The sequence below is a fragment of the Lissotriton helveticus genome, chromosome 8 (assembly GCF_964261635.1).
Source record: "Lissotriton helveticus chromosome 8, aLisHel1.1, whole genome shotgun sequence".
NCBI classification, from domain to species: Eukaryota; Metazoa; Chordata; class Amphibia; order Caudata; family Salamandridae; genus Lissotriton; species Lissotriton helveticus.
This window is the reverse complement of record NC_136069.1, coordinates 78,226,795-78,240,660: the sequence shown is the minus strand read 5'-3', so window position 1 is coordinate 78,240,660 and position 13,866 is coordinate 78,226,795. Positions and strand designations below refer to the sequence as shown.

Here is a 13,866-nt window from a genome sequence, read left to right as displayed (position 1 = left end):
AGGTGAATGTGCTTCCATGTTAAAGTGTTAATTTGACGACTGTAATGATATTTTTCTTATTTTTCAAAGTACACATCTTAGATTTATATATGCCTTGGAATGTAGAGAACCGTCATGAATGTTCCAGGCAAAGTTAAACTGCCACAGGTAGCAACGTCCACCCTTCTTTCAATGTGCTATTTTTATTTTACATAATTAAAGATTTGGTATTGACAGCAGATTGGAACAATTAATTGCTAATAATAATTTTTTTAGGTTATTCGGTGTATTAAATTGGATGAGTGATTCAGTCTATTTCAAATATTTCATTATGTTATTTCTAATTGGTGTAGAAAATTCGATTAATAGTTCAGTGTACATAATTTGTATATATGAAGTTTAATTGTATATTATATTTTACCGTCCGTCTAAAAATTGTTTGGTTAATTTTTTGCTAAGTACTTAAATTTGTACAGGTCATTCAAGAAAATCTGCATCTATGTAATTAAAGTAAAGATATACCAGCTTTTTATAGATGCAAGTTATAAGATTTTTACTAAATTATTCTGGCTTAACCTTTGTTTTGTTCTCACTTTCAATACTTTGATTTGGATCTTGTTTATACACAGCTGAAGACCTCACTCATTCTTCTCCAGAAAAGCTTTGACCTCATAAACAACACAAAAACCTCCTTGGGTACTTCCGAAAGCTAGCTCAGCAAGTATGCCTGTATTAAGGAAATCGGCGCCTGGGACACTCATTTGGAAGGAGAAATGGCCTGAGTGAGGGCCACTGAACCATCGTTGTGAGCTTTATTTTAATCAGGAGATGATCATGTGTTGTTCTGGGACCAAATGATCCTGCAAGGCTATGCTTGAGGCATCCAGCAATACTTCTTTAAGTGGCCTTTTCTGGTTTAAGTGATGTCATGGTAATTTATTGAGTGAACAACTGAGAAACAGTAAGTATTAGTTCAGAAAAACGTTTTGGCAAAATAATAGAAACTAGCCCTTTGGTTTTAGAGACTGTTCCTTCGCCCAATGTGGAAGCCTCAAAGGACAACAAGGAAGAGCCTTAATTCATCTCTAGACACAATACAAGTGAAGCATGTACATCTCCTTTTTAACTTTTGTTTGTCCTCAACATTTGTAGTGTAATAAATACTTGGATCAAGTTGATCCTTTAAATGACATTTTAGCAATTGAAGCTTTTTCTTTATATAACATGAAAATAAATATTTTGTTTACAAAAAATATGAAAATGAAAGCATTTTAATGGATTACAAGGGACACATTCTGTACAATATATCATGCTCCACTATCTTGGTGAAATCTACAAGTTGTGGGTTTAATGAAGGATAAATACTCCAATCTATTCACAAGTATTTAAAAAAGCATCATACAACTCAATAGAAAGTCTACTGTCATCTCTGGATTAGGGTGATGGGCCTTTCTTTCTCCCATTTATTTTAGTACAAAACCTCTTTTGATGTTGTATATTTCCAACTGTTGTATTGATATTTGCTAAATGGTGTTTGGATTTGAACTATTGGTGGGGTATGTTTTTTAGCCTCAAGAGTACCCTGAAGCAATATAGGAAACAGTTTGATATTCCAGGTGTTTAGAGATGAATACAGGCACATTTGGTAAAGATCATTTAGATGAATGTTGCATAATGTGAGATATGCCCAAACTATAGTAGTCCCAGACTACCAACTAAACATTTGATCTGTAAAAAGAATGCATCACAAGCTGTTCAATCTCCGTTACCAGCCTCCAATCAATAGAACCTAGGAGTGATGAGACATAGGCAAGGAGACAGCACTCACAATCATACTGCTGTGACTGCAGACCACATGCCATCCATTTCTCTATAAAATGCCTCATTTATGGTGTAAAAATATTTTGACAGTGATTGCCACCTTTTTAGTTTATAGATTTCCACTAATGCCACTACTGTACTACAAACTGCGTTTTATTTTCATTCACGTTCAGATATTTACTAGTTAATGTTTCATTTACGAGAAAGACGTTTTAGGTGACTGGGGAGAACACTTTTAAAAGAGGCTTTGATGGTAAAGAACTATCATTTCTAATGCCTTCATTTATTTATTTTTCTGTTAAATGTGAACAATGTGTCGGTTATATTTCTGGAGGTTTTGGTAATTCTGATCTTAGTTAATCAGAACACACTTCTGGTTAATTCTCCTATCAAATCAATATAAAACAGCTGGATTTGTGGAGCTCTGTGATGAGAATCACAAATGCATCTTGGAATGTGTTTAGAGTCAACACCCAGTGGCCTTCCATGTATCTCATGCACTCCATATTGACTCAGGTTTTCAATCAAGCTCCACCTCTCCAACAATCCATGATGCATTATGACCAGGCTAATACCCCCTAGAAAGTCCTTAAATTGTGAATATTGAACTATATTCCATAGAAAATGGCAGGCATGTAACTTTCTGCCTACTAGTATTACTAATATGTGAGAAACATACTTTTGCCAACATTATGGCTCTCTAAAATTTGGTTCAGCCTTGTCTTCTATTATACATCATCTCTCTTAAGGGATGGTGCTCCATTTTTATTGTTTAGAGATATAAGCATGCATACATCCAATGTCTCTGATTGGGAAAAGTGCTTCTGACAACAGTAAAATTCTCTTGAGAAGACCTAACCTTCAGCATTACGTGATTTGCAGTGTCCCAGCTAGTTAACAGACTCTTCTGTTTAGTCCATTCTAGGATTTTGCCATGTTAAGTTGAGCCAAGACAGACTATTTCTATGATAACCAGAACCAGCAATCAGGCTATCTTGTTAACCAGTATGGGACCACTGCAACTCTATGTTGCAGTTTGTGGTGATATTGAAAGAGCTACCGGACTAGACTTCTTCAAAGCTGATCTTCTGATCAGGAATTTTAACTAAGAGTACATTACCTTTTGTCAATGAGTCATTTTCATCCAGCCTCCTCTAGAAGTGATGTGGGGATCCGCATTCTATGTTTAGCTGGTTGTCTATGGAGATCTTTCTCCCACAATCTGTAATTCTCAAGGCACCAAATACCAAACTATATTGCTCCTGGTCATTGTTACCTAGAAATCATTGGCCACATACAGCGAAGCTCAACTTTTGTGAGCAATGGGCATTTTATTCTTTGTCTGGTAACCGAAGAATGACAACAGTTCTTACTAGTGATGTTCATAAGTGGAAGTACTTACAAAATGATGAACTTTAATACACATCTGAGTGTCTTTGTTTGGCTACCTAATTTATATTAGTATTCTGTTCTGATGAATATCTCTTGTCGATTTACCACGTTCACTGTTTCCAAGTATGACTTGAAACAAAGAACATAATATAGATCATATCCTGGTACAGCTTGTTCGGACCTGGAATCTTTTGTGCTCTGATTTATTGCTATTGTTAACTCCTGTCATGTTGCCTGCTAAGAGGTGAACTTGCAGTTTCTGTCTAATAGTACAGCCCTAGCACTCCACTGGGAGCTATGAATATGAACTGGTGTTTCTTGAAATCCTAGAGTTTTCTGAGACGCATTTGTTGATTTGTTTCAATAATTCTAACTGGCAAAATGATGTACAAAATAGGAGATTATTAAGTTAATATTGGGGAATGCCTTGTTTTTTAATCTGGTCATTCCGCTTTTGTTCCAATTCACATCTCTTACATTTAAAAGTTAATTCTGTCACTTCAATCCTCAGTGATAGGAAACCGATAGCTGTGCCTATCATTTGTGACGGTTGATTATTAAATTCTTTTTAAGAATCTGCTTCTTGACATGCTGAATTTAGATATTTTTCTAGATTATCCTAATTGGAAACCTTCTAATGTTTGCTGTCTGAAACAAATTACTTGCAGACCTTTATTTTACTAGGGAGAGGAGCATGGAGCACATCTTATTACAAATTTCCAGTTAGGTAAGATTATAATATACAGAACACTATAAAAAGGATATTGACTGATTTAGTTAAAGCTGGTGTCCTCTTTTCACCTCTGTCAGTTGGCGAATCTTCCTTTTAATTTTCCCATACTTAACTCATAGCCTTGGCAGCTGAACCTCTGTAAAATGGAAATGAACATTTTGTCTATACTTTTACCGAGTTAAAAGAAATCATTCTGGGCATTCTTTGTCCATGCTTTTGAAGTGCAATACAAATTGCGGACATAATCTGTTTATACTTCTTGCATTGTCCCATGCTAATCGCTTGCTAAATATTATAATGCCAGTGTTTTTAAGGGCTTTATATACCAGCAAAAGGAACAAACATTTTTGCTGTGCAAGCATATCCTTACAGAAAGATATGCAAAGTCAGTCATTGGGCTTCATTCCATATTGTATATGTTTTATTGAAAAGGTTATGACATCAGGACATGAGTTACATTTGTTTTGGATACTATCCTCTTTTATACTTCATACCTCAATATCCACTTTCAGGACTGCTTTGGTAATGATACATGAAGATGTGCTTCTGTAGTAGGAAAAGTTTCATGTAAGTGAATAAGAGTTACCTATATAATTATCATGTTTTTGGGAGACGTTTGCAAGATGTTACGTGGCATAAATTGAGAATTGAAAATTGTCTTTTGAAATCTCAACCATAATAATTGAGAAAGGATGATTTAAAACTGCAAGTGTGTTATGGTTATTAGAAAATGTATTGATTTGGAAATGTATATTTATTCAATATTTTGTAAGAATTGAGGTCCTCTAAAGCCATTTAATGTATCAAAGATGCTAGAGCTCTATATTTAAATCACAGGGCTAATAAAGCAAGTGTGTCATAGGCATAGGTAAGTAATTTCTTTGTTTCTTAATCTCAGCAAACCAATAGTTACGGTTGGGTTTCTGATCAGAGGATCTGAATAGGAATGCAACACCTTTTAAGCCTAGTGTGCTCCATATAAGAAATGGCTGAACACTTTTGTTGCACAGAGTAGTAAAAATTCTCCTTTGGTCTAATGATGTCCATGATAAACCATATAGAGTATATACAGGATTGTGGTGTCATTGAGCAATAAATTGTGAGCAATAATGAAGTGCAAGTTGCATCCTACCTCATTCTATTGATCTACAAGACAGTCCGAGCATGAAGTAAAAAATAAATGTTCACAGGGTGCGATCCTGTTTATGTTTAGGCAACTACTATTTTATTTCTTCAGAAATCTGTCAAAATTGTTTACGTTCACTGTTGCCTCTTGGATTTGATACATTTGTTAGGATTTTGAAATTCTAGAAAATAGGCAAAATTCATTACAAATGTGACAGCTGAAAATGAGCACTGACTGTATCTCTGCGCCTAGTCTTGGGAACAGCAAAAAGACTGACTGTCTTTATAACATAAAATGCTGATTATTGATATATTTTAATATCCAAATTTGGCTAGTAAACCATTGTTAGTTCTTTCTTTGTATTCCTAAATGGTGAATTTTAATAATTTTCTGACATTCACAAAGTGATGATAATGTTAAAACCAATTATGTCTCAGGATTTCTTATATGCATACAGTCCTTTGGGTCTGTTTTTATATGCTTCTATCAGTATAAATCCCACTGTGAAACACACAAATGCAGTTTACTTACAATTGACATTGTCTGTTACAACAGTTTATGCACTTTAGACGTGGTTGTATTACACGTTTGACAAAGATTTCCAAAATCTGCATTGAGCCACTGTAGTTACTGTGTATTATTCCATGCAAACGTGTTTTAGCCTAGATTTTTCTGTTAATGTCTATTTAAAGGATTAGAGAAAATGTTCTCCTAAAATGTGCAACCAAGTATTTCTGCTTATTAAAACTGGTGCTTTGTCTGATCTTATTTCTGGACACTAACGTCCCTTATTAACAGAAAGAGGTCATGCATTGGACCTTTTTCTACATGTCAAATATTAATATATGATTTAACATTGTCTGAGTTAACCAAGGAGGTTAACATAAGTCCAATGATACTTTTATAATGAACTATGAGATGAGGTGGCAGTTAGACAAACTTATTACCAGGATAATAATGTGTTAGACAGAAACAATTGTTTATGAAACTTAGCACCAGTACTTCTAACTGGAGCATGTGGCTTCTTAACGTTTCCAATGAGAGAGTTCACAGTCACTCAGTTCACAGTTTAGATAACCAGACACCTGTTAGAAATGTTCCTAAACAAAAAGCTTTACAACTACTCCTTGACCACTATACCACTATTCCATGTGGGAGTCGTGAAATGCAAGTGAAGAGCTTTCATGATCTAAAGTGTATGATTTAAGATAATCCAGAAATTCCTGTAAACTGCCTGAGCGTTTTCATTGTGATGGATTAGCAGCCATGGGGCTGCTTTTCCATCCCTATGAGTTTTTTCCCGACCGCTTTCAAACATGATCTAGGCAAACGCTGCAATAAGGACAGTTGTTTTAATTACTTTGTAAATAATGTGTGTACTCTTTTTCTATTGTAATATAATACTCATAGGCTATTGATAAAAATGTTGGTCGAATAAAGCAATTATATTAAGTTGAGAGAGTGGTACTTTTTCTTGTATGATCAATCTGTCTTTTTATACGAGGAGGGTGGCCCATGCAAATATATTTTATTAAAATATGCCACTTACGCCTAAGCAGAGAAGTTCGGATCAGTCAATTAATAGTAATGGTATTTATACCTGAAACTGAAGTAAATTAATCTGCTAAAAGGAAAAAAGTATCAAGAAAATCAAAACATTTAATAATACCAGTGCAAACTTGACCCTGTGAGATTCTCCAGTGCGATTAATTTTCTCTAAAAAACACAAATAAACTGCTTATTGAGACCTAGTTAAAGATATAGCTGCATGACTGCCCTTCCCTGTAGTTGAAGTGTCCAGCCCTCCACCAAGGCCTGTCTATTTAGGAATCTGTCCCACTGTTTTAGATCAAGCCCCTGCTTCCTTCCTTCTGTTCACCTTTTGACGTCGCTCCTCCTTTACTTTCACTCTTCCTTACTCTTCCGCTGCTTTCTGCCTCTGGCTTTCCTGCTTCTTTCTCTCCTGTCTCACTTCCACTGTTGCCACTTCTCACTTTTTGCCCCGTTTTTAGGTCGAGCCTAGTGACTGCGAGGCATGCTGTAATCCCTCTGTGGGTAAAGGCCACACCCACCACTTTCCATTTGTTGCTTTGGGTGCCTTGAATAATTGTTTTCTTTAGTCGTGAAACACTGTTCTTTATCGCACCTTTGGGCATGATCTTACTTTTGTGGAGACCAGCCATGTTATGTGTACCCTTATTGTCAGGTTTACGTATCCTCTGTTCGGCGGACTCTTTTTCTTTTTTTTTTTTTTTTTTTGCTATTCAGTGCTCCTGCTCCGTTTCTCACTTGAATGCTGCCTCTCTCGTTCCCTGTATGCATATTTATGAACTGCTCCGAGCGTTAAGCGCTATCCTTGTAATGTTGCCTTTTCTGCTGCGTGATAATTTTTTGTTTGTTTACTCCCTTTGTTGTTTTTCCTTTACTTCTGCCTCCTCCCGTTGTCCTTCTTTACCACCTCCCTCATCCTTGCTCCTCTCCCTTTTCAGCCACGTTATGATTTTTTGGTTGGTTTATTACTTGTTTTTTATATTGGCAAAACAAATGGGAGATGAGTCAATATCCACGTGTAAGATCCTTTCCCATGAAGCATCAAGGACTACAGGTGACTTATCCAACTTGAATTGAAGTTTATTCCTTAAGAGAAGGATCCCATCCATATCCCAACCGCATCCTTGGGCAACTGCTGTTCTCTTTGGAACACAACATTCTCCTCCCCGTCATAAATTTCAGAGCTTACATTCTATTGTCTCCCAGGATAACCACATTTGCAGCAATGCAGATATCACTCATCTCCCTCCTATAACACCAAACACTGTAACCTATGTACAGATACATTCATAGCAATACAAAAGACATAGATGAGTATAAAAAACAAAAGTTAAATCAAAGACTCTCAAATAACAGGATCCTGATGCACAAGTACTGAACAATATCTCTCAAAAGTTATTGAACAAAGTCTCTTAAACACAACGGTTTTCTCCCCTCTCTCGGGGTTTTCCTTGTCTCAACCTTCCTTCCAGCATTGATTGTACTACCTTCAAACTCCTTTCCTCCACCCGTCCTCCTCTCCTCAACCTGTTTGACAGGGCCTTTATACACCACCACCCTGCCAAGGTTCAAAATGCGATGATCCTTTGTCTTTACCGCATTTTCAAATGTGTTGATGACACGAATGGGTTTTGAATACTTGGATACATTCCCACCCAAACCAGGATGTTTGATCATTCCTATATCGCCCGCTGCCACCACTGTTTTTCTTACTGCCTTTCTACAATCATAGTTAAATTTCCTAGCATGTACTTTTCTGGTTTTGTTTTCACACCAGTTGCTTTCAGACTCATCTTTTGCAATCCCAACACCTAAGTTCCTCACCCAAGAAGGCTTCACCATGGTGATAGGAGACCGTCCTCTAAACAATTCAAAATGTGAATTTCCTGTGATGCTGTGAGGAATCAATCTGTACATTTCAACCTTTTGTTTGTTCTTCTAGCCAATTCAAACCATTAGATTTTGCCATCACAATAGTTTCCTTGAGACCTGAGTTAAATCTCTCCACCATTCCATTTGACTTATTGTGTTTAATTTCTCGCATCCTCAAGAATTCTTCCATCTCCTGTGAGACTAACTGGACTCTATTGTCAGTCAATATCAACTCTGGATTATGTTCCCTTGCAATAAGACACTTTAGAAATGTAACATGCTTGGTCTCAACCCCATTATCAAACTGATTTCAGGCCATCGTGAAAACAAAATCCACAACGACCACCAAATAGACTTGCTGTCCCTCACCATATATAGGACCTAAGATATCGAGGGAAATTTCCTTCCATGGTCCTAAAGGATGAAACCTGACCACCATGGGCTGTACCCTTGTCACCTTAGATTTTTCACTCAGGGAGCACAGCAAACAATCTCGTCCCATCCTCTCCACCTGTATATCCATTCCCAGCCACCAACTAGATGACCATAACCTCTTCTTTGTTTTAGACATCCCCAGATGTGACACATGAACAAGCTCAATTAACTTCTCACAAAGTTTGGTGGGGGGGAAACAGGCGAGTACCCCGAAACAACAGATCACTACACGTGTTGAACTCCTCTTTCATTCCCCAAAAAATTATACTCCCATCAGAACCTTATCTTTTGGTCTGCCAACCATTCCTCACAACGAACAACACTTCACCCAGGAATAAATTCTCATCCAACTCTTCTTGCCACTGCTCCTCCAAAATCACTTCATTATCCACCACGTACACAAATTCAAACTCCTCATCGAACTGATCACCTCCATCTTGTTCTTCATGCACCCCAAACACCAACCTAGACAATGTGTTGCCAATGCGATTCTCTGATGCCCGATGTGGTCTGTCAACCACTAAGGACGCGCTCCTTTCAAATGAAACACGAGTTTCTTCACTCACTTGTGTTTAAATGATATTATATCATACCATATATTTATGAAACTATCCAAAATATTGTTCACAAAGTACTTTTAATAGTTCATTTCTTTTTTGATAGTTCATAAGTATTTTCGAAAATCCATTACATTCATGAAAATTCCGCAGTTTTTTGTTATGCCCAATGCATTTCGGGTTAAGAGAAGCTAACCCTTCATCAGGGGCCTGTCAACAAATTACAAGAAAACATACAGGACCTTAGCATTTAGAACAGTACATATATATCAGCATATTAACATGATAACAAAGAGAACATGCGATTATCTTAAAAATTAATAGGGAATTATGATCAGAAATGTTATATTGTGCTGGGGAGGGCTATCGGAATATTAAGCACGAGAGTGGAGTGTGTGGTGAACGGAGTGATTAACGGTCCGGCCAGTGGATGAGAAAATGGCGTGCAATATATAAACGAGTGCTCAGTATTCAAGACAGAGACTAAACAAAGAGTGCGTTATTAAATTAACGGACAAAATATGCATAAATAAGTTCCAAGTGCATAAAATGGAAAGGGAAAACAAATAGGCTCGGGGACAAACTTATAAGTAACTGCTGAGTCTCTTGGATCAAATCCGGGTCACGTGAGTGATCACGGGACCGTTAGTGGAGCTAATAAGGTGTATTCGCGGTCACGTGGTGACGTACCGGAAGGAGCGTACGTAAACAAACATAAATAACAATATTAATATGAAGCGTTGTTGATGCATGGTTTGTTTAAAAACCATGTGAATATTGTGAAAGTAGGTGGTTTCAAACTAAATCAAGTGTGGATAACGGCAACGGCCGTGGTGACTCGAGAGTTTAATCGGTGATTGGGCAAAGTTCCGATCACGTGTCTCAAAGAGACATGCTCACTAGGAGGAGAATAATAAAGTTGAAATGAAAAAAAGGCGGTGCAAGAACCATGCATTATTGAACAATAATATTCCAGATACATAAAAGTGCAAGTTTAGAATAGGTCATGTGTAAAATAAATAACAATGTCTGAGTATGTGACACAATAATAAAGATTTGAAAAAACAATCATAATCGATGTGGGTAATTACAGAATCCAGTGCATGAAGTTGAACATAAATAAACATAGTAAAATAATGGTTAAATACTGGCTGGATTATATCTGGGTAGTGGTGGTTTTCTGATAGGGGGGGTGAGGGGGGAAGAAAGGCAATTATGCCTTAGCTGTGGTTCAGTCATTCATCTTCATAGAAAACATGATAGTTCAATTCTGTTGTTCATTCCAGTGGGATGGAGAGAATGTAACTTTTTTATCCAAAAGTATTCAGCTTGAAGTCTTTGTTTTACTGGATCCATGTCACAGTGTTGTGGGAGTATCTCGAGTATCGTGAATCTTAATTGCGAGATCTGGTGTTTAGCTTCTAGCCAATGCATGGCTATAGTGGATTTGTTGTTCTTATTGCGTATGTTGCTTTTATGTTCAGTCATTCTGATTTTGACTTTTCGTTCAGTTTGTCCTACATATATCTTGCCACACGGGCATTTGATCGCGTAGATGACGTTTTTTGAATAACATGTTCCTGTGTAACGCAAGTTGATTTTGTGGCCTTTTGTGGGGTGCATGAATATGTTTCCGGTTATAACGTTATTGCAATGAATGCAATTGTGACAGTTTGCCATCCCTTTGTGTGTTAGTTTAGGTTGACTTTTTTCTGAAAGAATCTCTTTAAGATTTTTTGATCTTTTAAATGCGAAGGTCACTTGTTCACTATAAAGATTTTGTAGGTCCGGTTCAGTTTTGATTAAAGACCAGTGGCGATTGATGGCTTTTTTGATTTTCTGTGAATCAGTGGAAAATTTGAGTACACACACTGTTTTTTGCTCTGTAGATTTTGAAGCAGGTTTCAGAAGGCGTGACCTGGGTAATTTCGCTACTCTTTTTAAGGATTCTTCCAAAATTTCTTTAGGGTATCCTCTTGTTAGATGCTGCTCTTTTTGGTCTAAAAGTGAATCATGCAAGATATTTTCATCGGAAATGATACGTTTAAGACGAATGAATTGTGAAGTCGGAAGATGTCTTTTAAGGGTTTCAGGATGAAAACTCTGAAAGAGTAAGCTTGAATTCAGGTCTGTGCTTTTTTTGAAGACTTTAGTTTGAATCTGTTGATCAACTAGGGTGACTTGCACATCCAAAAAAGATATTGTATTCTCATGTATGGTATGGGTAAACTTAATCCTCGGATTTATTGTGTTCAATGCAGACAAATTGCAGATTAGCTGATCTTCTTGGCCACTCCATATTAAGAATATATCGTCGATATATCTCTTAAAGATGATCAAATTGGGTGTCCAGTCATTGTTGTTTAAGATATGGTCATTCTCGAATTTGGTGATAAATAAATTCGCACACGAGGGGGCCCCCCCGAAACCCTCAGAGGTACCGTTGCATTGGATGTAGAATTTGTTTTTCCATACAAAGTAACTGTGGAATAGTGAGAATTGCATGAGTTCAATGAGAAATATTCTATTAGCTTCACAGTCTTCTTCTCTTAAAAGGTTCCATTCCAGAGCTTCAAGGCCTTCATTGTGTGGGATTGAGGTGTACAGTGATACAACATCCACTGTACACAACCAATATTTTGTATTGCCATCAAGTTGAACAGTGCTCAATAAATTAAGAAACGCTGTGGTGTCTTTATGTAGGTTGAACTTTTTTGAACGATGGGCTGTAGGTAGCAGTCAACATATTTACTGATACTCTCCGATATTGACCCAAAAGCTGAAACAATAGGTCTGAATGGTGGTTTCAATACATTTTTATGTATCTTTGGCAACATATAGAGTTTAGGTCGCCGGGGATATTTTGTTTTGAGAAATTTGTAGGTTTTCTCATCAATCCATTTCATAGTTAGAGCATACTCAAGAATTGATGTCAAAATTCTTTGGTACTCCTCTGTTGGATCTGCATCAAGTGGAATGTAGATATTCTCATACTTAACATGTTCATCTACACTGTTTTCATAAAAGGTGGTATCCATTATTATGAGAGCTCCTCCTTTGTTGGCTCTTTGAAAGGTTAGATCTCGATCATTGGATAAGTTTTTCAAAATGTTCCATTCGGTTTTTGATAAGTTCTTTTTGTTGGTTTTATTGAAGTTAATCTTTTGTATGTCAGAGGTGACTGATCTTTCGAATGCTTCGATGGTCTTGTGCGTAAAAGGTGCACTAAATGTGCTTCTGGGTTTGAATGATTTGGTGGTACTTGATGTAGTGGTAGGTGAATCTTTGAAAAAATATATTAATTTGAGTATCCTGAAGAATTTGAATAAAGCAATTTCTGTCTCTGCCAAATTTGTGTGATATGTGGGGAAAAAGAAATTCCTTTATTTAAGACTGCTGTTTGAGCTTCTGTCATAGTTTTAGACGAAATGTTAATCACTAATTCGTTTTCGTTGTTTTTTGACTCCTGGTTCTTTTGGCTATTTCTTCGTCTGTTTCTTCTGCCCCTCCTGTGACAATGATAGGTGGTGCATTTGCGGCCGGGCTTATATCTAAAAAAGCCTGCTTCTTGGATGTTCCGGGTTGTTGTGATTGCTCAATCGGTTGTCTTGATTGAGCAATATCTGATTCTGAGACAATACTTTCTTGTGAAGAAGTTGCAGGTGTCTTAGGTTTGGGTTGTTGCCATTTCTTTTGATTATAAATCTCTGCCCAAGTGTACACTTCGTCATATTTATAATCGATTGTGTCTCTTTTATATTTTCTAACTTTACGGTCATTCACTTCTTTGGCATATTTGTCTAATTTAGCATTCACATCTTGTAGTATTGTTTGTAGGTCTGGCAGTTTGTCAAGTTCCTTTTTCATACCATCAAGTTCAGCTTCAATTTCTTTTAATACTTTTGATAATTTTTGTATTATGAGTAAAATTAAATCCATGGGAACATTTGTTGAGGATCTGGTACCATTTTTCTACGAATGATTTGTTATTCTTACACAGCATAGATTTTAGGGCGATTCTTAACCCCCTCGGGATTCTCTTGTTTTTGTGGTAGTGGATTAATGTGGTGGCGTGTAGCCTTTGATTAATTTCTTTCTTGCTCAGAAATTCAAATTGTCTGATGAGTTGAGCTGTTGAAACATTAGGGTTAAATGCTCTGGTCTCCTGGATGAGTTTATAGATTTCTTGGGCTGATTCTGGTGAGAATGCCAGGAGTTCGGCTTGTTTGGTGGTGATCTGTGCGATGTCATTAAATTGCATGGTGATGTTGTTGGGTGCACCGGAAGATCGGTTTGACTGGGTGATTATTAAATAACTACAATGTTATCTTCGTGCACACTTATTTTAAATATTCATTAGTTGATTCAATTCTAGGTGGCGCTGTCCTTGTCGCACTGTG

At 36.9% G+C, this 13,866-nt stretch overlaps 1 protein-coding gene across 3 annotated transcripts in view; it reads left to right on the top strand.

Moving 5' to 3' along the window:
• The window catches only part of GRAMD1C (GRAM domain containing 1C), a 1,372,139-nt gene extending 1,365,631 nt beyond the window's left edge, over positions 1 to 6,508 (top strand). For all 3 annotated transcript variants that reach the window (XM_078656659.1, XM_078656660.1, XM_078656661.1), the window contains exon 18: positions 609 to 6,508. In XM_078656659.1, coding sequence (XP_078512785.1) covers positions 609 to 692 — 84 coding nt within the window. In that variant the 3' untranslated portion in view covers positions 693 to 6,508. The remainder of the gene's footprint in view (positions 1 to 608) is intronic.
• Positions 6,509 to 13,866: the final 7,358 nt, after the last annotated feature.